Consider the following 25,948-nt stretch of genomic DNA (forward strand, 5'->3'; position numbering starts at 1 on the left):
CCACAACAAGGGAGGTCCTCCATTATAGGCTTTTTTTTGGGCCATGGAGGTGAGCAGGCTCATTATTGCATTATTCTTCCCTTCAATAGTTTTAGCTAACATATTGTCTATACAGAGAGGTATACGTCAGAGTTGCTAGCGTATATTTCCAGGTCTAGGATGACATAGTAAGCTCCATTCCAGAGATACTGATGAGACGGTATACCTCGTTGTGACCACACCAGATCGTGAGGGAAACGGTCCTGAGCATCACCCTTAGCTAAACATCCTGTCGTCTCCAGTTCTTGACTTCTTTCCCATTTCCAGAGCCGGCTATTCTGGGCTGCTGTTCTAAATATCTCGGGTAATTCCAAGATGCTGTCGGGCCGGTGCATTAGTGAACATATCCTTCACACTCTTATCGGTAGACTTAGCAATACCAAGTGTATGATTAAAGACAGAGACAGTCTCACCCCTATTTTCCGTGGATGGTGCGGTCGTGGATTCATTCCAGCTGGTCTCTCTTGATTATGTCTTGTTGAGGAATAATGTGCATGGAGGTGTGATTGGTTCCCTCCAGCAAGAGGTCTACCATACCCCCTATTAATATTTGAGCCATGCCCGTTACCATCTCGTGTTTGATCTGTCCCCTGATCAGCTAAGCCCAGGGAGAGGAATAGGCATCATACAGGGATTGCAGAATGGTGCGATAAATCCCATCTGTCGTAGACTTGGCAGTTGATCTATGTTAGAGTCAGTATCGCCGATTTGGAGGGGATGATTACCACAGACTCCCTTTTGCGGAATTGTATTGGTCGGCTATAGGCTGAGAAGCCGATCCGCTGGTCACTTGTATCAACTGCCCACCCTCAGGCATGGACCGGAAAGAGTCTTCTCTGCTTTGACGGCTTCGGTCCATACGTTGGGAGATCATTGCTGCTCGCTAGTCAGCCAAATGCTGGCATACACGTGCAGATCATACCATGAAAGGTTTTTAAACTCAAAACCCATCGGCCTTTCATTTTCCAATTCCTCCATAATGTCAACTATATCCGCTGGCCAATCCCGCTCCGTATCCTCCTCCACCAGCTGGATAATTTTGACGGCATCAGCCATATAAGAAAATAGGGTAAAATCAGATATTCCACAGTTATAGAAAGCCGGGTGAAATCCACAGAGATTTAGTAGAGATCAGAGATCAGAATATCAATATAATGATTTCCCTTTTCGGACATGATATTCAACACTATTCTTGTTTGATAATATATAACAAAATTGGTTGGTTCAAGGTGAAATGTTTGGAACACTGTTCATCCTTGATTCAGGAGCAAGTGATCATCAGTTTTTCAACATTGTTATTGGTGCTGCCACCAACCAGACTTTGGAACCTTGGACTCATCTTGCGCTTCTTCATCTGCGGTGTGCAACCAATAAAGGAAATGGATGAGAAAAGCCCAGGCTCCTGCATCCCTTTTTCCAAGTAAATATTTGTAACATTGCAGCCGTAAATGCGTCCCTGAAAATTCATCAGTACCAATATGCAAAATCCCGGCTATGTGCCTGCAGCAAACAGAGATAGCCCATTCGAGGTTTTTGTGAGCAGTTTGGTAGAACGTTGCGCTGCAATTGTGAAGATTCTTCCCCAGTTGACATTGTGCATTTTCATGGATAGATTAAGAGGATTCATTCAGCAGTGGGGTGGGTTTGTAGTATGAGCACAAGAGAAAGTCAGATAAACAACGACAATAATAAACCATAGTTCAGGGTTGATCATGGATGTTGTCGAATTCCGTCACCATGCATTAGCGTTATGCATCAGAGACAGAAGGTTTAATCGAGTCCAAGTGCAGATCAAATAGCAATCTGTTTGCTTCGTCCATGTCCCTCCATGATTTTATTGATTTCGCAGTATCCAAACACTGACAGGAAATAACAGGAAACCGTTTTTTCGAGGCTTCTTACCACGACTGAGTGGTAAATCTGGGTGGATACATCTCATTGAATCAACGGTTTCGATCTCCCCCAGGTTCCAAATCCAGCTCTCTGGCTTTGGCGTGTTGTACTAAATCCTCATCCGGCAAGCCACATTACGTTCCATGGGCTTTTGCTTGCGTATGCTGCTGACTGCTCCGGGTGGACTTTTGTTGATAGGGGAAACTTCTACAAAAAAAGTCGGGAGCGTGCTGGCAACATTGAGCTTTCCTGGCCCATTCTTATTTGCCATTCACCCCAACGAGCGCTAATGCAAACCCAAGAATGTCGGAGGAGATCTTTGCGCTAGAAAAGACGATTAATTTTCAGCACCCAAATTTATGCAAGATCAAAAGTTTGTCGACGTCGGTCGGCCTTGGCTGCATTTTTGATTTGCTAGCTTAATCTGCCCTTGTGAGTTTGGGTGAGCTTGGCACGGGCCGGCTCATTGTTTGGATGTTTCGAGTGCGTTCTGGACTGAAACAACGCCAGGGATAATCTGGCCTTCCTGATCAACCCTCTGGCTGTTGGAGCAGGGCTGCTTTTCTGTATCCAGAAATGTACCCGGAAATTCAACGGATAACTTGTGATTCCTATTTCAATTGGACCATCTCTTCCCTGCACAAGTATTTTCTTCCAAGTGCTCAGTAAACTTGCCTTTTGAGCACACGATAGGTTTGGAAAGAAAATGTACAGAAATCTAGACGAATCACATCACAGCAAAATCCCGAGGGACACTCAAAAATTATGGGGGCCCGTGATGCTCACAATTGCATGGTGTTCAGAAGAATAGATTAAGACCGCCCATAAGGACAATGGCATTAAGCTGTGAGGAGATGTTTCCTGGAGCAAATTTTCCGTGTTTGACGGGGATTTGCACACCAGAACAAGTCCAACAAACCCATATGTTTCTCAGTTGCAACTTGCTTCCAGCACGGCGTGATCCACACGCAGCACATTTAATTATGTACTGTGCATAAATGTAATATATATTTACTGCATTCTCTGGGACATATAGTTACTGGTGTCTTTCCCCCACGTTGAACCATATTCTTATGAATTTTATGACATCTTATTATCAACCTTTGCTTCTTTGATCTTTTGGAGATGTGTTGACTTGAAGAATTAATAGAAAGAATTTCACCCTACAATACTATCACTCTTCAGCACTGATGGTGGATCTTGAGAATGAACAGCATGTTAAATGCTGAATTGTTTTCAATAGCAACCATATCATTTTGGAATACAGTCTTGCTCTCCCGATACTGGTTGCATCTCAAAGGATTTAATCTAGTGTGTCTAGTTGGATACCGCAGCAATTAGACTCACCACCCCACAATCCGACTTCCGTGACAATTAGTTCTCATTAACTCTCTAAAGAAAAGTGGGGTTGTCAGTCAAACTAAAAGCTAAAAGTGCCTTGCCTGGCTGCAGGATCTCATGAATTTTATTAGCAAGTCATCTACTCACCTGCTGCTCACTAAAATTTTGTCATGACATGTACATCTCACATCTACATATCTGAGTTTGCAGCAGTGCAAAGGCAACAGAATCCAGAGAAATCATTAGGCAAGCTAAAGCAACACAGCAACACCTTGTAGAAATGTATCTTCAAGGCTCTAGATGGTGACGACATCTGCTGAGGCAGAGCAAGTATACATGCAAATCACCTTTTCTGCTCGAATTGATCACTCTCGTCCTTGCACCCTGCGTCATCATTGAACCATGTGCCATCTCGCCTGTCTCATAAATTCTCCAACTGCGCAAGGCAGTATCATCGCTTGCAATAATGCCAGCCTTTCAGCACTGCCGTGATGAGCTTGCAGGGAAGCATGATAGGCAAGTGAGATCTAGTTGACCCTTTCTGTACAAGACCCAAATTCCCGTCACCCTGTGAGTCGTTGGTTCCCCTGACTGGGTTGCAAATCACTCTTGCGCTGGAAGAATCCCATCCATCAGAGATCAGACCCACTTGTTTTCGTGGGGGTTATGGTGATCATAAATACCACTCAGTCAAGATTGCAATATTGTGAATACATACATTGCCAACGGTCATTCTCCAATAAAATTGTCAAACGAAATTTCTTCCACTGTCCAAAAAGGTGAAAGACCACAAAAGTCCCACTGGCGAACTCAGGAACGGTTCTGGAATCAATTGCAATAACTCTACATTGTCCCATGCCATTTTTCAATAGTTTCTTGGTTCAAAAGAGCCAAGTTGCCATTGATATCGACCAGTCTTCAAATTCCACTTAAACACCACACTCAAAGTCACCCCTGAATGCTGAAGGACGATCAGCGGAGCCGGAAACTCTTCGCAGCTGCCCACTTGCTGTCGTTCATAATAAGCCATTTTTAGTTCCTTTTCCTTTCCTTTCTTTTTCTCCTCCGTCAGCTCCGGATTGTCTGTGCGGCAATTCAAAGGGGACGAGAGACCTTGTCCCAATGTTGCCTCCTGGTTGAGATGATATTCTGTAGTCTAATTGGAACCCATAAAGTCTGGGAGGTGGGATCGGAGCAGGGAATGGCCTGTTAAGAAAAGTCCATGATGGGTGTTGCGTAGTGGGTGCTGAGGAACAGAGAAGGACACACTTTGCTCTGCTCCTCGTTATGAATTCCCGAATATGCGCGTGTTGAAAAATTACAACGGTATGCACAGATGGAGGACGAAATTCTGTCCCGCTACGTAACTTATCTGAAATGCTCCCTCAATAGTGGGATTTGGATTGGTTAAATTGGTTGCGTGAGGGAGCATCGGCAGGCCTATGAAAATGTCTTTCCGGCTGAGGAGCCGATATATTTCCGCTCTTGTTCGAGTGGTTGTAGAAGAAATGAACTAGAAATAGAACATCATCGCACGGAGGACTCCGTACGATGCTCCTAAAAGCCATGTTCATCCGAACTGAGGAGTAGACCGTAGCGGATGATACCTTACTCTCCGCTAACGGTGGATAACTAATAGTAATAGTCTCACTTCAGATAGGGGGAACCTGGGCCTCTTTCTCAGAATTTCCTGCATCATGAAGACAGGACTTTGAAGGTCTGGGTCTGGAACCGTTCGCAATTAGAAAACAGAAAAAGACTGGTTTCAAACCATCAGATGGATTCAGTAGTTTATGGAGCGGGTTGAAGTTTAGTTTTTCAGCGTTTGTTCCTATGGGGCTCAGTAGTCGCCAACTCCTGAATGAATGAACACATCTGGTTCCATTGCCCTAAATTAGTAAGATAACCAAACATGACACTAGCCAACTAGTTGACTAACTAATATATGATTAAGCCTAGTCTTGGTGGAGTTTCCAGTGACTTGGGAATCTGTATGATCAAAACGGATGCACATCTTCCCCAGTTATCGATGGAGAGCTGTTCTGAGTCGGGAAAATGTGAGAATGTTCTCATGAATAATGAATGTTCATAGCTGCAGCCACTGAGAAAGGCAAACACCATTTTCAGATCCAGGAATCTAGTTTTTCCCAGAGGGCTATGATGCAGAATGTGCAGGATGTTAACTTCTTAGTATCATTTAGATCTGACTTGCAGCTCAGAACTCAGCAGTGCGCTCTATACTCATCATGGTTCCATGAACATCGATATACTAGCACTTAGTGAGAGCCTCCATGGATAGTAATACAGATCCTTTTTTGTTGCCAATAACTATGACATAAACCACACTATAAAGGTTATTTTTAATTCTTTTTTTAGTAAAAATATTTTTGGGGAAGAAATATTGATGCTCGGCGAACCGCTTACAGAGAGAAGACGAACGCAAGAACCGCGGGTGTACTCAGGGACTAGGCTTGCAGACTGCATAATACCAGCTTATGATAGGTCTGATTGGACGTTAGGAATGCATCCTGTCTACCAGCATAAGATGGAAGATATACGCTGCGTAGTCTCCTTTAAGACGTCACTGTACCCCCACAAAAGCTGTGCGAACTTGCAACTCACTGAATAGTGGACAGAAGATGACAGACAGTTGATCGAGGTCGTGGTTGGTTCCGACTCCTGCCATTCGTGAAACTGGCTGAGACGAGACTGTTCACGTTTGAGTGTATGCAAGTTGGAGCTCTGGAACACTCTGAAAACAACAAGATAGGTCCTTTTGATGCGAAAGCAAATATGTTTGAGGTTCCAGGACCCTCTTACGGAATGTAAAATAGTTCAGACACCTTGAGAGTTTGAGGTTTTTATTCATTGATATCAGTCGGAGACCTTATCACCGTGGCGATGCGTCCACCCCTCAGACTTTTCTTCAAATCCTGTTTTGAAGAATTTTGATCACTACATGCTTACCTGGCAGGAGATAGGATCTTGTTTGATGTTCAATGATTATCGTCTCCAGACAGTTGTGGGCGGGTGGTTTGAACGCCACCGTGGAGGACATTGTATAGCAGATGGAGATATCCTACGTCCGCATCTTAATCATTAATTTTCTTTAAATAATAATAATAATATGTCAATTGCCGTGGGATATCTATTTTTTGTTATTTCAATTTTCTTTGATTCATCAAAGAATGCGAATTGTTACCGGGGAAATGAAGGAAAAAGAAATGCATGGGAACCTTTTCCTTCGGGCTTTTCTGACCCCTCAGAAAACCAAAACAAAGCCAATCCGTCCCAAAAGCAAAGCCTGAACTGTTTGAGGATTAGAGTTTCTGGGGTCCGAAATGATTCTCAAACCCCCCGGCATAACAGGTATCAACGTTGAGAAAGCTCTGGACTCTTTTTTTTTTTTGGAATGCAATAGGAATGCTGTCACAAAGAAGAAACCTGAGTAGACCTGCCTCCAAATAGGTTTCGAATTTCTTGTTTGGTAGGGGCTGCAGTCGCCGAGTCGGGCTCTTTCGGCCACCACACATCTCCTACACAGTATATAACTACAACAGAGCCGTATGTTAGTGGGAAGGAATGCAATATACATGCGGGGGAGACTGCTCGGGTTTTGAATTCCATGAGGAGAAGGAATGCATTGTGCAGTGCAGATACTCCGTACAGCTCAAGATCTTTATAGACCAGAATATCAGTGATGAGCGAGGCCAGCGAGTGGGTCGCAGAGTGGTGCGTTGCATAAAACCTGTCATAATAACAATGGTAAGAAAACAAAACTGGATTCACGGCAGAGCACTCTATATCCTCAGAATGCTCATTAAGTTATTCTTTACTGAGCAACATATCAGTCGCTCAGGCATTATTGTTGCCAACCGTTACCAATTCTTGACTCGGTTTGCAATCAATCTTAACTCTTGCCTGCCTCCTGGAGCTCCGAACGGAACAAGGACTTTATATTTGGCTCGACGGGGTAATTAATCCTCGATAAGACCGTGAGACACAGGCATGTTCCAAGAATAAAATAAATAAAATAAAATAAAATAAAATAAAATGTCTCTCCACTTTCTATTTATTTTTTTAGTTAAGAACCTAACTTTAGGTTCGTCCACTCGAGTTTAGGGTCTCAAGTTACTGTACCGGGCGGGCTTAGAAAGTGATACAGACAGGGATGTCGAAAAGCGCATCCTACCACTCACAGTTCTCCGTCATACTAGCTTGAGGGAACCCACAGACAGATGACGAATTTTCCGTATATGCAGCTGCGAACTTGTGACGAAGGTCAGCATGATACTAGACATGGATGCCATCGATTAACCTCATCTTTCTGTCAGCCTACCCATCGAACACTCGACCGCGACCGACATGGCCATTTTATTCTCCTCCTCCACATAGCTGGTCGGAAACTCACGTTGGAGCCTCTTTTGAACAGAAAAGGTGATTCATGTCAGTTACCATCGTGATGGAGGGAAGGCCTCGCGGCCAGTTGGAATCCCCCCGAGGCAGCATGGCTCATCAGTGGGCGGAGGAGGAGCATGCCGGACTTGTCAACTCGGGTGATAGAGAAGGCCTCTGGAACTTAGGGGAGAAGTTTGCCGCTAAGTTAGTGTAGCTAGTCATCCATTCATTGGGACGGGTACCGGGAGAGCAAGCCACTTGCCCCCGTCAATCATCCCCTGTGGTGGAGTCGAGTGGGAAGAATAACAATTCTGATGCAAAAACTAATAAATCTAACCCATTCAGACACGCTACCACGAACGTTGGAACGGGTCGACCTTCGACTAAGGGCAGGCTAAACTATGTAGCTTTTGCCTTAGTCCAAGTCTAATCAAGCTCCATATCCCGTGTTTTGGTTTTCTATTCGGGCTGGTTCCCCTTTGTCTTGGCTTCTTCACGAAGCTCATCCCTCACCCTCTTGAGCATGTCAGCGGATGCTTCTACTTCTGCTTCTGCTTCAGTTTCAATTTCTCCTCTTCTCCTTTCCTATTCTACTCCTCTCTTGTCTTGCTTTCGTTTACTCTCTCTGTTTGAGCCGTGGGTTCTTCGTTCTCGCGCGTATAGCCACCAACCCTGATTTCTTATCAATTTTACACTGTCCGTTCTGGTTTTCCTGGGAGAAAAAGAAATCCTTATTCCTTCCTCTTTGAAGGAAGCAGCCTGGTGCACTCTCTGGTAGTTGCATATCCTATCATCTTTGCGAGTTGTTGTGTGCATTGGGCGTGTTGAGCGCTGTGTTTTGACCTAACCCTCTGCGAGCTTACCCCTTTTTGACCTACACACAACGCTCTCTGGTTGACGGGACTGCCTTTGATACTAGCACAGTCTTGTTTGTTGTCGAATGTTGTGACAACACCTCACCTCCTGGAGGCCTGTCAATTTTGAGCAGTGATCCGGATCGCAAGACTGACTTTATTTCATCCATTCGCCACCTGGTGCATGGAGACTATTTTGCTATAATTATCTGGCTGTTGGTAAGTTCTAATTCCCACCTCGTTACCAATTCATGCCTTCTTTCCTTTAAGACACACCTATATTTGTAACCGTCATGAAGGAATTCTATTTTCAACAAGGAACCGTTCCTCTGGTTAAAAACTACTGTTGGTTTGGAAGATACTGACATGGGTCTTCATAGTCGTTAAACGTATATGTCAATTACGAACATATTCCCACAGTGTCCTGCCACTTAATTGGATACCCATGCTGGATTGACGATGAATGACTGTTCCTGCTCACAAACAATATATGAATGTTTGTTTTGAGGACGTCCCAATATTGGGAGTAATTCAGGCTTCTGGTGTATCATCCATGGATATCCGGAACGACCATATTGCTCCACTGCATGTTCTAAAAGGCAAACCTCATGCACATATGCAGACCGCAGCTCTCCCCGATGGGATGATTTCGAACAACATGTTGTCTTCATTAGCATCGCAAATGCAGGTGACCCCCCCTTTGACGCCACATAACTCGCGAGAAGCCATGATTGAAAGGAATAGCCATGAAGTAGCCATATTTCACAATTACCTGCGGGCCTTTTACCCCTTTCAACCTAATGCGGGCGTCTCGTCTTCTACTGTTACGTTGCCTTTGGACCAAGGGGATATAATCCTGGTTCATTCTATTCACACCAATGGCTGGGCTGATGGTACTTTGCTGGAAACGGGTGCTCGGGGTTGGCTGCCGACAAACTATTGTGAAGCATACGACCAATTGCCTATGCGACCGATACTTAAATCATTAACTGACTTTTGGGATACCATCCGTGGAGGATCAGCATCCACCCTTTATCAGTTTAGCAATCAGGATTACATGAGAGGTCTTATTGCTGGTGTGAGATTTTTGCTGGTTCGTAATCTTTTGTCACAAAACTCACATTAACGCACGCTGACTCGAACCACAAGGAAAAATCTGAATGCCTCACGCGAGATTGCCACCTGGTCCAGAAATTTGATGCCTTAAGGAGAAACAGAAAAGCGCTTCTTTCAGATCTCTCGTCTTTAGTGAAGCTAGCAAAGCGCTTGCAGGATGTTGTCAATGGGGGAGAGCTTGATGGATCGCTGGACACCATTTTCGACCAGATGCTTTTTAAAGCATTTAAGATTGTTATTCGAGGTGTGAGGTTTTTAGACGTCTGGAACGAGGAAGTCGGCCTGAGTAGAGCGATGGCAGAGCTTGACGTCTCTCCCATGAGCCCCAGACATGATATCTATGACACCCCTCTAACACCCCCTGTGGACGCCTCATTCTCTGGACCGGTCTTTGGATCTACTATTTCCTCTACTCCATCCTTCAGTATAAGTGGCTCGAGCCGCAATCAGGCATGTCAGGGAGACTATTCGGGTTATGCCCATACTTCCATTGGGCAAGCAGAACTCTATAATCCTCATAATCAGCTCAGGCGGCAATCCATTCAACCTAAGAGGATATCTATTTCGCACCGCATATCTTACAACGGCCCTTCCTCAACACATAATCCAAATCTTGCGTCCGCACTCCTTACATCAGCCTACGACGAGTTTCTTGGTGTTCTAGGCTCATTTATTGGACTGCATCTACAATCTCGTTCGTCGACTGAACTCCTCCTAACTACACAAAAAGCTGCGCAGTCTTGTCGAGCTTTGCTTACGATAGTTGGAACGATATGCGAGCGTGATCTTCATCGTTCTGACCTTCTGGAGCAGTCTAAAAATATGTTATATGATAGGATCACTGAACTTGTCCATGCCACCCGTGATGTCTTTCGGCCGGCACATGCAACTGATGACGAAGTGGTGTTCATGCCAGGTGAGGGTAAAAGGTTAGTTGATGCGGCTACTGGATGTGTTAGGGGGGCTGGCGACTGCGTTGCCAAAGCCAGATATATATTTGAACAGAGTGGTGATTTTGAGTTGGAAGGTATCGGGCTTGGGATAGCGGGCTTGGACACAGACGAGCACGAAACCCCTAACAATAATCAGTATATTGACGAGTCTGAAGTGCAAGAAAGTCCAGATGACCAGTTCGAAAAGGTAGACAGTGGAAACGAGACGTCGATTGTGCGATCACCCCTACCACCCATCTTAATACCAAATAAGCAGTTACCGTTCACGCCAGATCTAACTGATGGTGCTACCCCATCCTCCGAGTGCACAAGTGCAATGGTCTCAACGCCAACCTCAACCCTAGACATCCATCTAAACCTAAACTTTTCTTCATATCATGACGTTGTCGAACACCCTACCCCATCTGAACAGTGCGATACCAATGAAACGTACCATGCTACTTCGTCGGAAGACGATCATCCCACTGACATATACCATGTAGAATCGACTACCGATTTGACAAGGGCAACGAGCGAAACCACGTTCGTGAATAGTATTCGAAACTCAGAGACAAGTGCCGTTTCACAGGCATCAACTCGTGCTACCACTCCTGACTTCAACAAGCCCTTTCCCCATGTCGTTGCCCACAGCAGCTTCCAAGGCTCACAGACTACTCTGATTGAGGAAGCTGATGAGGGTGAGAATTTGTTAGAGAAGACATATGCTCAGGAGCTTATGTTAAAGGATGGTCAAGTAATTGGAGGAAGCCTTCGGGCTCTCATCGAGAAACTTACCGCCCACCAATCCACCCCCGATGCCCTTTTCGTTTCTACATTTTATCTCACCTTCCGGCACTTTGCAACACCTATTGACTTTGCGGTAACACTGATGGATCGTTATGATTACATTGGAGACCACACTGAAGCTGCTGGCCCCGTCCGTCTGCGAGTCTATAACATCTTCAAGGGGTGGCTAGAGTCTCATTGGCGACATGACTGCGATGACGTTGCTCTCCCGTCAATACTGAAGTTTGCTCGAACAAAGCTAATGATTGCCCTGCCCTCTGCTGGAAATCGCCTTGTGGAACTTGCAGAGAAGGTATCGACAATGCATGGACCGGTGGTTCCAAGACTTGTGTCTTCCATGGGAAAGACCAATACTGCTGTATCCCAATACGTTAGCCCTGATGTTCCCCTCCCAAGCCCAATAATATCCAAAAGCCAGCTAAACTTATTGAAACAATGGAAAGCTGGAGGTCAATCTGTTAGCATACTGGACTTCGATTCCCTGGAATTGGCACGGCAGTTCACGCTCAAAGAGTCTAGGATATTTTGCTCTATCCTGCCCGAGGAGCTATTAGCCACTGAATGGATGAAAAAAACCGGCTCACTAGCTGTAAACGTCCGAGCCATGTCGACGTTATCAACGGATCTGGCTAATCTTGTGGCTGATTGTATCTTGCAACAAGAGGAACCAAAAAAGAGAGCTGTGATTATCAAACAATGGATCAAGGTCGCGTCTAAATGCCTGGAATTGAATAACTACGATTCTCTGATGGCCATTATTTGTTCTCTTAACTCCTCTACCATTTCCCGTTTGAGACGTACTTGGGAGCTGGTTTCGCAGAGGATGAAAAATTTGCTGGAACAATTGAGGAAAATCGTTGACGTTTCAAAAAACTACGCTGTACTTCGTCAACGGTTGCAGGGCCATGTACCTCCATGTCTACCATTTGTGGGAACCTATTTAACCGACCTCACTTTCGTCGATCATGGTAATCAAGACACACGATCCCTACCAACTGGAGATGGTAGCAAATCGGTTATCAATTTCGATAAGCACATGAAAACAGCGAAAATCATCAGTGAGCTCCAACGCTTTCAGATACCTTACCGGCTTGCTGAAGTCTCGGAGCTACAGACATGGATACAGGATCAACTCATTCGTGTCCGTTCTGCAGGAGAGAAAAGCTTTCATAATTACTATCGACGTTCCTTAATTTTGGAGCCCAGAGAACGACACCTACAGCGCGGCAATCCCCCAGAGACCAGTCCGTCGTTAACTCGTGAAACTTCCAGAGAGAAGTTTGATTTCCTTTCGTGGACTCACAGTTCCAAATTCAAAGCAGTGTCTTCTCATGGATAATATCTTGGCCGGAAACGTCTTAACTCGATATAAATGGGGCAGCTGAGCCGCATCAGCATTTTCGATATCCTAAGCTTTCCAACCAGCCTCTTACGTGCTACGATTTGACGATCATGATACTCTCTTTTGTTTTTTTTTTTTTTTTTTTTTTTTTTTTTTTTTTTTTTTTTTTTTAAAAAAAAAAAAAAGGTACTGTCCTTATACATTTTTGTTTGATTTTTAAATGTGTACCCCCTGTGTCGTATGTTTTGTTCGTTTCGGATGTCCCCTAGATGCAATAAGTAATCTTCTCTTTGTTCTTTGCACTAGTGGCTGTAACATCTTTGTTTTGGTTTAGGGATGTAAATCTAGGAGAAAAAATGTGTACAACTTGAGTTTGGGAAATCATACAGAATAACTTAAGAGAGAAACCCAGCATGCGAGTGCGCTTCTTGGCTTTTTATATATATTTTCATTTTACCATTTAAGACGTTTCTCACGCCAACCTGGATAAGAAGAAATGTTGTAGAACAAATTTTGTTTGTAGTCTTGTTAGGCTTATTCTTGAAGTTTTCAACGATGCGGGTATTTTACGCTGAATTTTTAATTCCTGCAATTAATATTCTAGCTTTGTGTCTCTTTGGATTTCCAATTTATTTTTCTCCTGTTCCTCACCTGGTGCGCCAGTGTCCTCTGTAACCATCATGCCTCGTTTTACTTTTCGTCCAGTCAAACACTAGGTTAAAAGATGACCTTTCTGGGGATTAGAGTTGACATAATATCCTGCTAGCGTGCGTGATTTGGTATACACTGTTTCAGGTTTGAATCTCTGGAATAGATTCAGTTATACATACACATTAATCAGTTAGTACTTTGATATGTTTGCAACGTATTGAATTGGCTCTCTGAAGTATAAATGCTTTGAACTGTCTGCCCTTTTTTTAAGTGTTATCTCATCAACCATATCCTGTGAGAAGCGTTCAGCCCTTTCTTGCTCCTGGTAGTGTCCACTTTTATTTTTATTATTCTTTAAGATTGATGGGAGGCTTTCGGCTCGCCTTTGGGAACAGGGGGGGCCTTATTTCCCCGGATTTCAACTACTTGTATCGGGATTAAACTGCATACCAGAATGTCTGCCTGCCGCGGTAGATTCCTAGGTAGGTAGTCAACAGGGGCTGTTGCTTATGGACCGTTGCAATTTGGCCCGCAGCGGAACTCCACAATGCCTGGAGTTAGCAGCTAACTACGCGATCAGCAAGGAATCGACTGAGTTCCAATTCCAAATCCAAATACCTACTACGGTTTCGGTGCCATGATGACCTCACTTTGGTCGCTAATTATCCCTTAAATATTTCCAATAATTCTTAGTTGTGGGCCTCACTGAATGATCTGGTCCATCATTAAAGTTGAAGAGGACGCATCATTTTCAACATAAACATGGCGGGCTCTTTCCAGCAAGGGTGCTGGCAGACACACAGACACTTTTCCCTCATGGAAGGTCAACTAAAGCTCACAACCCCGCTTCTACGCATGACAGACAATGCCATGGAGTTCTCTGCAAACCTGAAACTGCACAGTCCCAGTACAGGGGGTGTGGTTTGACAAATGATTAGTTTTGATTCCAAGAGCTGTGAGCCCTTCAAACTAGGTCTCTATAATGTCTCCACAGTTAGACTGAGTTGAAAAGCATCAAATTTAATGCTGACTGAGAACCTTTAACTGTTACAACCTTTGGTTGATGCATGCTAGCAGGCAAGGTAGGTCAAGTAACTCACATTTTCATGGGTGCAAAGGTGATCAGAACTGTCTGCTTTTTCACTTTCATGATGAGCAGAGGCAACTATATCATTGATAGTGAAGGTATTCAGGAGACAGCAGAATAATACATACAAAAATGTCATTGAATTTGAGGCGTTTAAGGGTCAGTTGATGAGGAATAGGCTGAGAAAAGAGTAATACTGAAAACTCAAGAAACTGTTCTTTTATGTTTTGTCTGCCAGAAGCAGAGCTGATGTTCACCTCTTTTCCCTCACTTATGACTCTCTTGAAATCATGATTGATCTAACTGTCATTACCATAAGTTGTAAATTATTAGTTTATACTCTTTTGTCACAGAAGTAGATAATATTTTCAGAATTCATCAATTCATGTATCAACAGAGCTTTTTAACTCATTCACTGTAGATTCTCAAGCCCACAGAAAGTGCTAATATACACATCCCTATAAAGCTGGCACTCAAAAGGATTCTGGATATAACCAGATCATGCCCCGGTTTGTTGCAAGTTCTAGCATGATGTGCATTTACTCTCTAACCCAAGGCAGCCAGGGTAGAGGCTGTTATATCTTAATGAAGTTGAAAATTCAATATATCTTGTTTGAGAACCCGGTGAGAGTTAAAATGTGGGATGGTTAATGTCTTATTGGATGAGAGGCTGGCTCAACTAGCTAGTTATATAGGGGCAACGGTTAATCCGTGACGCCCAACAGAAAAGTCCCAAAGGAATTGGTGCAACCTGAGCGAAAGACCGCCATTTATTTGTCCACCCAGCACGTCAAAGCAATGTGACCAGTGACCAAGTGACTGCCCATGGGATGTCTTTTCTTTTTTTTAAAAAATTCATATCTCAGTCCACTAGTAACTTCTCCTGTTTCAGTTTACTCCCGCAAGGTTCAAAGACCTAGGAAAACTAGACCCCGCAAGTAAGTTACATTCAGGGGTTTGGAAATAGGAAATGTAGAAATGAACCCTACCTTTCTGCTGTTGCGACACCATTGCATAGCAAGACCGCACCATCCAAATACCTTTCGCATTCTCATAGGACGTACCAAGGAATGGTTGATATTGGGTTTCGTGCGGCTACAGTGATCACAGATGACAAGTCATAGAGAGTGGTTCCCGTCACATCTGGGATGCCGAATTATGGATTTGAGGCTTAATAATAAGGACCGGCAAGCAAAGACCAAACCTCGAGTGCCCCCTGCTAAGCAGAATTCGAAGAAGCATGCGTCTTGAGGGCTCCACTTGGTCGATAAGAAGGGACATGAGGTTGCCTTAAAGCCAGGGGGCCCGACGACTCCGTAAGAGTTCCATAGTGACCCCGTTGTAGCAGTATCACCAATACCGGAACCCCCACCTCCACCAATAAGAGTTGGAATAAGCCTTCAGAAAGAAATGCGTTTCCTCCTATCCATAGGCTTGGTAGCGTCGAAGCGCACAACATATGCATATTTTCATGTTATTGGAAACCGCAGATTTCCAGGTTTGAATATAGAGGATATCCATCTTGTCATTGTTCGGAGTGTAGCACAGGGGGTCTCCATTTGCAAGGGTATGTTTGGTATTCCCCGTGGGGCTATCAACCCTGAGGTTGATCTCGATAATCTACGACAATAGAGAGACGGTATTGCAACAAGACCATTATTTTGATCCAGAATGTCATATGGGTGCCATAGATTCTCATGAATCGCTGTGCATATCCTTGGATAGACGGTATTGGTTTTCGAATTATGGGAGCCCAATCCGCCTGTTTCGCTACAATCGGATGTTGGACTCCTACCACAGCGGTAAACGTCCACACCATTCAGCCCGGGCAAAGGTAGGCTTCTGTTGGCTTTGAACATCCCACCACAGCCCAGCGCGTGATATGGAGATGCAACGTGCTCGATTTTTTGTGGATGCCTCGCATTATCCCGTTCAAGCTTCAAAATTCCCTTTCCTCGTGAACCAGTAGAGGGGAGGGGAGGCGAGGGGAACCCTAAATTCTTGTTGTTAAGGTTACACTGAGCATTACCGCCCATTCCGCTCTTCAAAGATATGCAGTTGCTTGGACATATTCGCTCTATGTCTCTCGGTGAAGCCCACCTGGGCATCCACTGGAGAGAGTGGAAAATTTATATGAATCACTATGAAACTCGGACTAAGATTCAATGGCGTGCTATTCATCTCCTCGCCTCCCTCGCCATGTACGAAGCCCAGAATTGACGGCAATTACCAGGGTCTTGCCCACCTCTCCGGCCCTGCACGTAAGCACATGCCCGATGGTCCATTGAATGATCCCTGTACCACTCTTAGTATATCCATATGTATAAAGGGCCGTCGTTCATCAAAACCCGCTTCCGCATACCTTCGTACGAGTAAGGGGGTAACTAAAATAGTCTTGGGATATTCCTTCGTCTCTAGATCAATCTCCTTGTTTATTTTCGTTCCCTCCTCCGTGCTTTATACTGGAAATTGTTCCAGAACGTAGACGAAGGACGTGAAAAAGCTTAAATGACACCGCTGATTACCATTCAATCCTGGACACCTTCTAACCCTATGAAAATTCCAACGAAAGTGAAATTTGGGTACCTTGTGCTCGTTCTCCTCATCGCCAATACCCCGAACGCGCTCGCGCTTTCAAAACCCTGGCTAGAGACTCATTCCTACAGCTCTCCTTTCCTCAGGAACTTGAGAGTTTTCCCACGTGGAGGAGGTTGTACACAGGTTGGGGAAGATTGCGATAAAGTCCCCTGTTGCCAAAATCTTAAGTGCGAATATGTTCTTGTATGTGCCTCCTATCTCATCCTTCATTCACCATACTTCAATCCTCTCTGCAATTTTCATTTCTACCGGACATAAGAATTGCTGACATCCACGCCTCCCTGAAGCCCAGCGGGTTCAAATGTTTTGAGAAAATTGGATGAGGAGACCTCAGGGCTGGACGTATATAGCCCAAGGAAATAGATATCACTTTTTGGCACAGACAGGGTTGGTTTTGAACATGTGGATGTTAGGCCCCCTCAGGATTTAAGCAAAAGCTTAGTGCATATCACCAGCTAATAGGTGTTGGCATTTCCCGAATGTCTCTGAGCATATTGTAGCAGTTTATCGATATCTGTAATGACAATTTAACAGGAGTTAGAATGTAACTATAAGACCCTAATCACAGATTACCCAGTTTGGATTCCGAAGATATCCCAAAAACAATGAAAACAAAGGTACAAATTATACCAATAAAAGCACCTGGATACAAGGCAACACCAATGCCCCAAAATATAAGAAAAACATAATGGATCAAAAAGATCTATCTCTCATATAATATAAGGCTTCCACGCTTTGAAAGCTTGCATGAAGAGCAAATCGTTGTCGGTTGCTGTAGATTTATCACTATGGTCTCCGTTGAGGCCAACATAATCAAACCCTGACTGGGTTTCTAACGCACATCCATCGCCCGTAGGTGACATAGAACCAAAACTCACGATTGGAATCATGGAAGGGCGTCCATGAGCACACTGAAATGGAAAAGCACAGCGTGCAAGTCTCGAGACCAAGTTTTCGCATTCATCCCGACTCAAAGCGTCGTTGAACATTACAGAGCTTCTGCATGCACGTGAGTTGAGGAGATCAATAATAGCCTTGGGGCAATCGCCAATGCGCTCTAGCCAAGAATGACGGGCAGCAGCAGGCTGGACATTCTCTTTTGGTGGCTCTTTTGGATCACCAGCCTCTGATGGGACTTTCGACAGCATTTGAGAGCCGGCTGTACAACATCTTCTCCCGTGGTCTTTTCGGTCCCAGATTTCGCCGCGAAGAAGGTCTTTGACAAGTTTTGGCTCTAATCTACAACGCTCCGCAATAAGTGTAGGAAGCTTGTTTACCGTAACTGTACGATAGTTTCTTTCGCCACGCGACAGCGTATAGCAACAACCCCAAGTTGCAAAATAGTCGGAATGAGATTGGAGCAATTCACCCTCTTGCAGCGATACCTTGAAAACAATTGGCTTGGATAGGGTCGACACATTGACTCCACAGGTTGGAAATGAATCCGATTCCGCAGACGGGGCGAATAGATCGTCGAAGAGTTGCTCAACCCGACATCTTTCATCAGCGGCATGCTGATCCACAAGAACCAAATTTTGCTGATTGCCATTTCTCGGTTCGCCTAACGTTGGCAGTTTCAACAATAGAAATTTGTTGTCCACTTGAGCTATCAGTTGGGCACTCTGCAAACCTTGCTTTGTTAACCGACCACTGAATCTAGAAGAAGACGGTATAAACCCGCTATCTCCGGTTCCCGATAGGGATGATTTGACTGCACCGCCGAAAGAAAGCCCTGAAGTATTAAACTTTGTCACAACTGGCTGTTCCGACTGTTGGAATGTTGGATTTTCCCAGTCTTTGAGAAATGTATCGATCCAAAAATTCCGATGGGACTCTAGGTTTCTGGAATACAAGTGGCGACCGGCGAACGCTAGCTTTGTCCAATCATTTTTTCCTCGTAAAGCGGTAGACATTTTGTTTGTCGGGGGAAGAGTCTGGCCCGTCCTGCCGTTGATTAGCACAGAATTTTTGGTAATCGGATCCGTCCACTGGATAATCTCTTCTGTCTGCTCATCTTGATTTTTCGCTCCTACATCTTGTAGGCCCTGATCTCCAATGCCAACTAGACTAGCAGATTTCGTAGAATTTTCGCCGGTTCTGAGGTTACTCGGGGTTCCATGGTATTGAACATCTGGTGCGGGGGTTGCGGGAGACGAGTGGGAGCATATTTCGTCATGCCCTAGTTGACCGTCTTTAGGGTTATTTGCGATGGATGCGACTTTTCCGCGGGGTAAGCCAGACCAAATATCCTCAAATCCAGTTTGGTGACCGCTTTTGATCCGTGACCAACGTCCGAAATCTCTCAACTTGGGATGTGACTGAGCACTAGGAGATTGGGTAAAGTTCGGAAGCTTGATTTGAGGGTTCAATAACTCTTCCGTACCCTCCATATCTCTAGAAACCCCAGAAGAAGCAATGGATGTGGCTAATGGGTGTGCAGAGTTCTTCGGACGCTTAACAAGTCGTCTCTCTGCCAGATTCTCAGGAGACTTTGATCGGATGTTTCTTTTGAAATTTGGTCTTGATCGAGGTCGAAAATGGTAATCCTCCAGAAACTGCCGTATCATGGTAACCAAAACGTCCACAACTGATTGAAGGGTCTTTCTAGATTCGAGAGAACCATCTTCGTCGCTGACACTTTTGCTATGTCCTTGCAGGTCTATTCTAATGTAAAACATTGGCCATTTGTTAATACCTTTACCTAAACATCGCTTTCGCCGGCTAGATCCGTCCTTCTCAACTGGTTGATCATTATCTTTCAAATTAAGTTCTCCTAGTTCATCCGTAATAGCTGGAGGGCCGTCAATAACACCAAAGCTCGATAAAGAGAATAAGCTATTAACCTCGCAATATAGCACATTCGCATTCGACTGGGAAAAAACAGGATTTATTCCAAATGAAATAAACTGGACCTGTTTCGTGGGAGAGGGTTGAAGGGATAGTGCAGCTTGAACCTCAATTCCGGAGGTACGTGCGGAAGCGGTGACCCAATAATCGAAGTCGCCTGGGTATAGATACCCAGCCTGCATAAGGATAGGGCGAATTCGACTCATTTGAAGAGTGCCAGAGGATCTTTCATCATTCGGAGAACCAGCTCGAATAACTAGTTTTCTTGTCTTTGTCGCATCCGACATCACAACCTTCACCTGCTTCTGGAAAGCGAGAAGTATAGCGGTTAGAATACTTTTCAAGTCGTCCCATTCCCTATCGAGATCCTGGGTAGTTCGTAGGGACAGCGCCCGATGTTTAACACGAACAGGCAGATTCCCAAATAGATCAGTCACAGTAACTCTAGTCCCATGATCACGAGAGTCCAGCTCGTGGTGTAATGGAGCAGGCGTCAGTCTGGAAATCGGCTTTGAGCGGTGATATATCAAGGTATTGGTTGTTGGGTCAGACTTGTGACGGGAAGTGATAGTCACCAAAGCCAGCGACACAAGGGAAGCAAGAAACAAGCCCTTCCGGCCATAAACTTCACCCAAACTGTTGAATTTCGACGTATCTACACATCCCAGTCAGCCAAAATAAAATAAAATAAAATAAAATATGTCCAAAGCCTCCATCAAATGAACGACATACGATGCAGTTTCGCAAGCTTGCCTCCATCGAGGAACTCAATCGGCATTATCCCGTGCCCGTCGTCTTCCACCACACAGCCGCCCTTTCGGAAGTCCACATTGATTGATACGGTTCCCGCACCGGCATCTAATGAATTTTTGAGAAGTTCCAAAACTACCCCGTTGAGATGTGATATCGATATTGAAGACTTCAATTGCGCGACCACGTCCAGGGGCAGGGGTTGGATGGATGGAATCTGCACGTCCATGACAACAAGACAGTAAATACGCCGAAGAAACAGCGTACAGGCCTTTGACGCGATTGCAGGGCTCTCTCAACAATGACTCAAGGTGTATATATATATATGACAAAGACTGCAAGCTTTCTGCTGCCGTTGCTAGATAGAACCTGCCCTGGGAGCAGCGTTGGAAGCTGCAAGTTCGTCCGGGCATCTGTCTCCCATTGTTTTATAGAGCCTTACAAACACAACTCCAAAGAGTTCAAAATTGCCGAAATCAGTTATGATCCGGCATTGACATCGACGAGACGTTTCATTCTTCTTCTCATGTACGGGGTATGCATTGCCTTGCCTTGGGGGACGGAGCATTTTTGGATGAATTAGTGTGGACGTTGAGGCAACATCGGCCAACCTCGAATCACGTGACTGTTTTCATCCCCTCGTGTTCACCTGACCAAGCAGACTTCCTTTTTTTTTTTTATGTAGAAACAAGAATTTAAGCCAAAGTATCCGTAATTTATCCCCTTTTGGGTGCTGTGGCTGAAGCTTGGAACAAATGTTTTGGCGTCTTTGGCCAATTAGATTGAAACGTTTCACAATATGCTAAGCACCCGTCGATAAATTACGTTAGTAAAACGTGGACAGATGTGGTCACTTCCATGACGACAGGCTGCTATCATCTTACAGCATCGTCGAATGACTTCAACAACCGTAGTTTACGCAAAGCATACAACGTCACTCCGCGATAACTAGGCAAGAGGTGATTGATTCTTGGGGCGGCTCACGGACAAGGATTTGATAGCTGAATTTGACCTGCGTTGGAGCATCTGTTATTTGGCGCAATTCGGGTCCTGCCAGCCCTGCCGAATACTCCTAGAGGACTTCAGCGATACCGCGACGCGGGACTTACCGCCACCATAGCCAGTCAACTCAGGCCAAGTGCTTTATTATTATTTAGCCACTCTTTCTTCGCTTGTCTGGCGTCACGGTTTGTTTAGACGGGGCCTTGGGTGCGCTGAGGTGCAGTTTTCGCAAAGATGGCTTCGACTGAAGTCACAGCTCGACCCCACGGTATGTTTTACTCATCCTCCCCCTCCATTTGTTCTCTACCCGTCAGCTGCATTGCAGATGACTATTTGAATATATCTGCTTACTAAAAGCCTTTGTAAGATCGACACGGTCGTCGACTTCCTTTCTCGAATTGGATGAAGCGCCTTGCCAATCTCAAGAACACTTCTGTCTCCCACCCTGGCTCTTCGAACAAGCAGAATGGTTCTCCTAGCTCTTCAAAGAGCAAAAAGGGCGCCAATATCAAAAACAACCCATACGCCCTGTCAGGTAATATCAGCAATTTGGGAAATGGCCACCTCTCTTTCTCTGAACCCCCTGCTAGTGAGCGACCCAGCCAACTGTCCCGCTCAGTACCGTCATTGTCAGAATCAGGTTTGGACCAGAATGCATCAGCAGTGGGCACAAAATCTGCTGCGCCCACGCTCTCTACAAATGCGGATACTACCTTATCAGACGCTGCGAATTCCAAAGCCGGAACTGCCATAACCACTGGTGGTGCACTTGGTTCGCAAGGAGGTGGGGAAGGTAGTACATTTTCCTCACCAGCACCGTCTGTGCGTTCACTTACGACAACACTTACAACTGTCCAATCCACTGCTCCGTCGAACCAGATCCATGGAGGGCTTTTCGGTCATCACGTTTCTCACAGTGCTAGTCAGCAAACTGGCCTTCAATTCAGTCATCAATATCCCATATCTCCTGCTACCGCGGTTCCTGCCCATCTCTCTCCTAACCCAACCAATTACATCTCAGCAACGGCAAATAACCTCCTGACTGATAACGCGTCTGTGCTGACGTTAGCATCTTCCTCCAAACGCCGGCGCCGTAACTCTCTGGACACCAATGCTTCGGTTCGCGCTTTGGCTCCTTCATCAATCTTCAGCGGAAGCCGCGAAAGTTTGCCCTTAAGCGTTCTCAGTGGCAATATGGGATATCCGGGAGCTGCCGGAGAGCCATCCAATGCTTCAATCACCAATGCGCCGGGTGTTCTAAATCGTCCGAGCCTAGCCAACACCGAACGAGGCAGTATATACTCATATGCTGGAGTTACTTCGGGGGAACGGAGCAGCTATCAGCCGGGCAGACTGCAGCTTGGTGATACTGGCAGTGTTAGAAGTGGGAACAACTCGCACCACGGGAGGAATGATAGTACAGCTGGCAGCATTATCGGCAACGTTGTAGGCAACCATTCTGTCTCCGGCGCTCCTGGGCGAGTAAGCCGGCGGAGTTCTGGGTGGGCAGAAGTCCCAGGGGCCGACGATAGTGAGGATGAGGCCCTGTCAACCGGAGCAGACGAACTAAATAGAAATGTTAGCAATAAGGGGAAGGCAAAAGCGAATTAGCATGAGTTGGAAATTGAGCTTATTCTTCGCCTATTTTAAGCCATCGACCGTTTTTGCCAGGAATTTTTTTTTTTTTTTTTTTTTCTATTTTACCCCAGATGAACATGTTTTGTATCCCATACCATTCCCCATTGGTTCTCCTCCTTTACCTGACGACTGGTTTTCTTTGTCAAGTATACGGCCTCCGATTTTCGCCAATTTCTCCCATCTTGGCTCCATTTTCGTTTGCATGCTTAGTTATATGCTTCTTCTGTCTTTTTTGCTCTTACCCCCTTTTGTACAACGTATTTATTTTACTTGATTTTATCCCAGTTCTGTTCCGTTTGCTAATCCTTTCGGCACTTCATACCCCAATTCTTTTCTTATTTTATATTTTCCAGTTGCATTTCTCTTATGACAAGACCTTTTCTGTGTTTCTTTTCCTCTGAATATCTTTACACATCAACGAACTTGCTCTTTAGATTGATTTTACCGTTACAGGATGGCTGCCCCTACCGCCATTTTCCCATTGCTCTGCTTTTTGTATCTACTTTTTAATTTTTAGTTTTTCATTAATTACTTGATTAATTAAATTATTTAATTAACGAAGTCAGAAGTTAAAAGAATGACCATTATGCGGAGACCAACTATCCATTTAGTTGGATAAACCTATTTTCTCTCCTGAATGCCTTTACCTCACAACCGTGATATCTGATACCCCAAACGGGGGATTCGAGTTGTTGGGGGGGGATTATCCTAGGCAAACCGAGCCACCTCGACAAGGACAATATCTGCGCACCACATGATGGGCGGAGGCATTCATCCATGTCTCAACGTCTGGTGAGAATCCTAGATCCGAAGAACTCTACCCAAGGTTGCTTGAAAGAAATGTCCATCCAAGGTTGAGAGTATCTCCCCTGCAGCCAATCAACATCTCTGCATTGTTAGGCCGGAGCACGGACTCAACCTAACTTTATTCATAGTTTAAATTGGTTTTAGAATGTTGCCATGGTTCATCACGCATATCAGAAACGCTGTGTCCTCGGTGCTTGTAAACATCTCGCAACTGTCTTGGGAGGCGGAGAAACCACCGGGCTGTTACTCCGCAGCAAATCTCCCTTTTTGATTTTCCTTGTCTGTATAACATTCCCCACGGGATTGTGCATTCTTTGATTCTTATGATTCGTTTTCCTATGCATGACTTCTTGATGCGCCCGGGAGTTGGGAGGGAATAGAGCGAGCGGATCGTCATGGCGCTCAATATGATGTCGCGTAAATCGTCTGCGCAAAACTGAGAATGAGAACATCGCATGGCTGAAGTGGAAAGTGACATTCGTATATAGTTTTTGATTCACGAAGGAGGATAACTACCGAATCCGCTTGTATTTGTACAATGAAAGAATGACTTTTTCTGATTATGACTCTGGAAGGAGAGTCTGATAACTATCAGTGGACAAACATGCACAAGATATTAATTCCTCTTCATGACATGATGAAAAGTATTTCCATCCTCTCTTCGTATGCGTCATTATTTTTAACGTCTTTCTTGGTGGATATTTTGGTGTTTACTCCCCCTTTTCTAAGATTTAACTCTGCATTGTTAATCACGGTATAATTATAACCACTATGTTGGACAGGGTCCCACCAGAAATATTCCAAATGACCATCAATGAGGTTTGTCCACAACTGCTTCCAAGCCAAAAATTATCATCGGCACCTAACGGTTCTCCCGCTAGGTCTCTGATTCAAGAGAGAGGTCGAACTTGTCCCGAGTGTCGAAGCTATTTCAGCGCGCGGGAATCCCGGGGATATACAAACACTGTTGTCTCCCTTCGCTGGCGGAAAATAGATTGTGCCCTTTACGAATGCCTTCGTGCCGTTACACCTGATTTTATTCGGTTGGGCATTCTAGCAACATGGAACCGTTTAAACTCGTGAGAGGCCTTCGGTTCCGTGCTCCCATCCTTAAAATCTTCCACAGTAGATGCAAGTATCCAACTATCAGCCTCCCGGAAAAAGAGTTTAAAGGCAGTAGAGGATAATGTCCGGGAGGTATTTTTACGGCTTGAAGAGAACAAGTTAAGAAGATTCAGGTATGTTCGCCCATATTTTGGATTTTGTGGAATGTCTTTATTAAATTGCTTTCAGCTGGCAGCTAGGAACATGCATTCCCTCCCGTGTGTTTGGACCAGCGGGATATATTGCAAACCATCAAACCTTTCCTCGAAGATCTACCACTTATTACCAATGGCACCTGTATTCGAGGCGGGTATGGCCTCTGCCCTCTTCCCCTGCTTCAACGGATCAAGAGATTCTCCTGGAAGGGCATAAACATAAAAGGTGATTGCGATGTTCTTAGCAGAGTTCTACGAAGTAACCTCTGGCATCTGGGGGCATTGGAGCTTTATTCTGTGCAAAAGGAGGAACATGAGGGAACAGCTCAAGGATGAAGTCGAACTTGTCAATAGGTAGAACAGGTTTATATCACACGTTCTTAAAGGAGTAACTACCCGATTCCCTAACCTGTCTCGATCTCTTCGAAGTCAATCGCTGTGCCATATATCATTTCGGTTGGCCTATGAGGAACTAGCTAAAGCTTTCAATTTCTCGCAGTTGCTTTCATTGAAGCTCATACAATGCATACACATTTGTGGTACCATTCATCCAAGCAGCTGTCGATTCTAAAAGGAAATCAAAATCA

At 44.9% G+C, this 25,948-nt stretch overlaps 9 protein-coding genes across 9 annotated transcripts; 5 read left to right on the plus strand and 4 right to left on the minus strand.

The window, feature by feature from the left end:
• Positions 1–107: 107 nt before the first annotated feature.
• On the minus strand, positions 108–374 carry PAAG_11849 (hypothetical protein; the record flags this gene model as incomplete). Its single annotated transcript, XM_015847426.1, has 1 exon — positions 108–374. The coding sequence occupies one exon, from the start codon at positions 372–374 to the stop codon at positions 108–110; it is 267 nt and encodes an 88-aa protein (XP_015702914.1).
• A 386-nt stretch (positions 375–760) lies between these two features.
• On the minus strand, positions 761–1,095 carry PAAG_11850 (hypothetical protein; the record flags this gene model as incomplete). The annotated part of the gene is made up of 2 exons (XM_015847427.1): positions 761–922; positions 949–1,095. The coding sequence occupies 2 exons, from the start codon at positions 1,093–1,095 to the stop codon at positions 761–763; spliced, it is 309 nt and encodes a 102-aa protein (XP_015702915.1).
• A 6,685-nt stretch (positions 1,096–7,780) lies between these two features.
• Positions 7,781–8,992, plus strand: PAAG_11851 (hypothetical protein; the record flags this gene model as incomplete). Its single annotated transcript, XM_015847428.1, has 3 exons — positions 7,781–7,875; positions 8,591–8,744; positions 8,906–8,992. The coding sequence occupies 3 exons, from the start codon at positions 7,781–7,783 to the stop codon at positions 8,990–8,992; spliced, it is 336 nt and encodes a 111-aa protein (XP_015702916.1).
• Positions 8,993–9,078: 86 nt separating this feature from the next.
• PAAG_11852 (hypothetical protein) lies at positions 9,079–12,719 on the plus strand (the record flags this gene model as incomplete). The annotated part of the gene is made up of 2 exons (XM_015847429.1): positions 9,079–9,618; positions 9,675–12,719. The coding sequence occupies 2 exons, from the start codon at positions 9,079–9,081 to the stop codon at positions 12,717–12,719; spliced, it is 3,585 nt and encodes a 1,194-aa protein (XP_015702917.1).
• Positions 12,720–15,679: 2,960 nt separating this feature from the next.
• On the minus strand, positions 15,680–16,496 carry PAAG_04356 (hypothetical protein; the record flags this gene model as incomplete). The annotated part of the gene is made up of 3 exons (XM_015845253.1): positions 15,680–15,858; positions 15,915–16,080; positions 16,188–16,496. 3 exons carry the CDS (start codon positions 16,494–16,496, stop codon positions 15,680–15,682), a joined length of 654 nt encoding a protein of 217 aa, XP_015699479.1.
• A 107-nt stretch (positions 16,497–16,603) lies between these two features.
• On the plus strand, positions 16,604–16,836 carry PAAG_11853 (hypothetical protein; the record flags this gene model as incomplete). The annotated part of the gene is made up of 2 exons (XM_015847430.1): positions 16,604–16,721; positions 16,790–16,836. 2 exons carry the CDS (start codon positions 16,604–16,606, stop codon positions 16,834–16,836), a joined length of 165 nt encoding a protein of 54 aa, XP_015702918.1.
• Positions 16,837–17,768: 932 nt separating this feature from the next.
• On the minus strand, positions 17,769–20,884 carry PAAG_04357 (DNA mismatch repair protein; the record flags this gene model as incomplete). The annotated part of the gene is made up of 2 exons (XM_002793401.1): positions 17,769–20,560; positions 20,638–20,884. 2 exons carry the CDS (start codon positions 20,882–20,884, stop codon positions 17,769–17,771), a joined length of 3,039 nt encoding a protein of 1,012 aa, XP_002793447.1.
• A 1,007-nt stretch (positions 20,885–21,891) lies between these two features.
• On the plus strand, positions 21,892–23,268 carry PAAG_04358 (hypothetical protein; the record flags this gene model as incomplete). Its single annotated transcript, XM_002793402.1, has 2 exons — positions 21,892–21,925; positions 22,025–23,268. 2 exons carry the CDS (start codon positions 21,892–21,894, stop codon positions 23,266–23,268), a joined length of 1,278 nt encoding a protein of 425 aa, XP_002793448.1.
• A 1,396-nt stretch (positions 23,269–24,664) lies between these two features.
• PAAG_04359 (hypothetical protein) lies at positions 24,665–25,185 on the plus strand (the record flags this gene model as incomplete). Its single annotated transcript, XM_015845254.1, has 2 exons — positions 24,665–24,765; positions 24,885–25,185. The coding sequence occupies 2 exons, from the start codon at positions 24,665–24,667 to the stop codon at positions 25,183–25,185; spliced, it is 402 nt and encodes a 133-aa protein (XP_015699480.1).
• Positions 25,186–25,948: the final 763 nt, after the last annotated feature.

This window comes from Paracoccidioides lutzii (genome assembly GCF_000150705.2).
Source record: "Paracoccidioides lutzii Pb01 unplaced genomic scaffold supercont2.11, whole genome shotgun sequence".
In the NCBI taxonomy this organism is placed as follows: domain Eukaryota; kingdom Fungi; phylum Ascomycota; class Eurotiomycetes; order Onygenales; family Ajellomycetaceae; genus Paracoccidioides; species Paracoccidioides lutzii.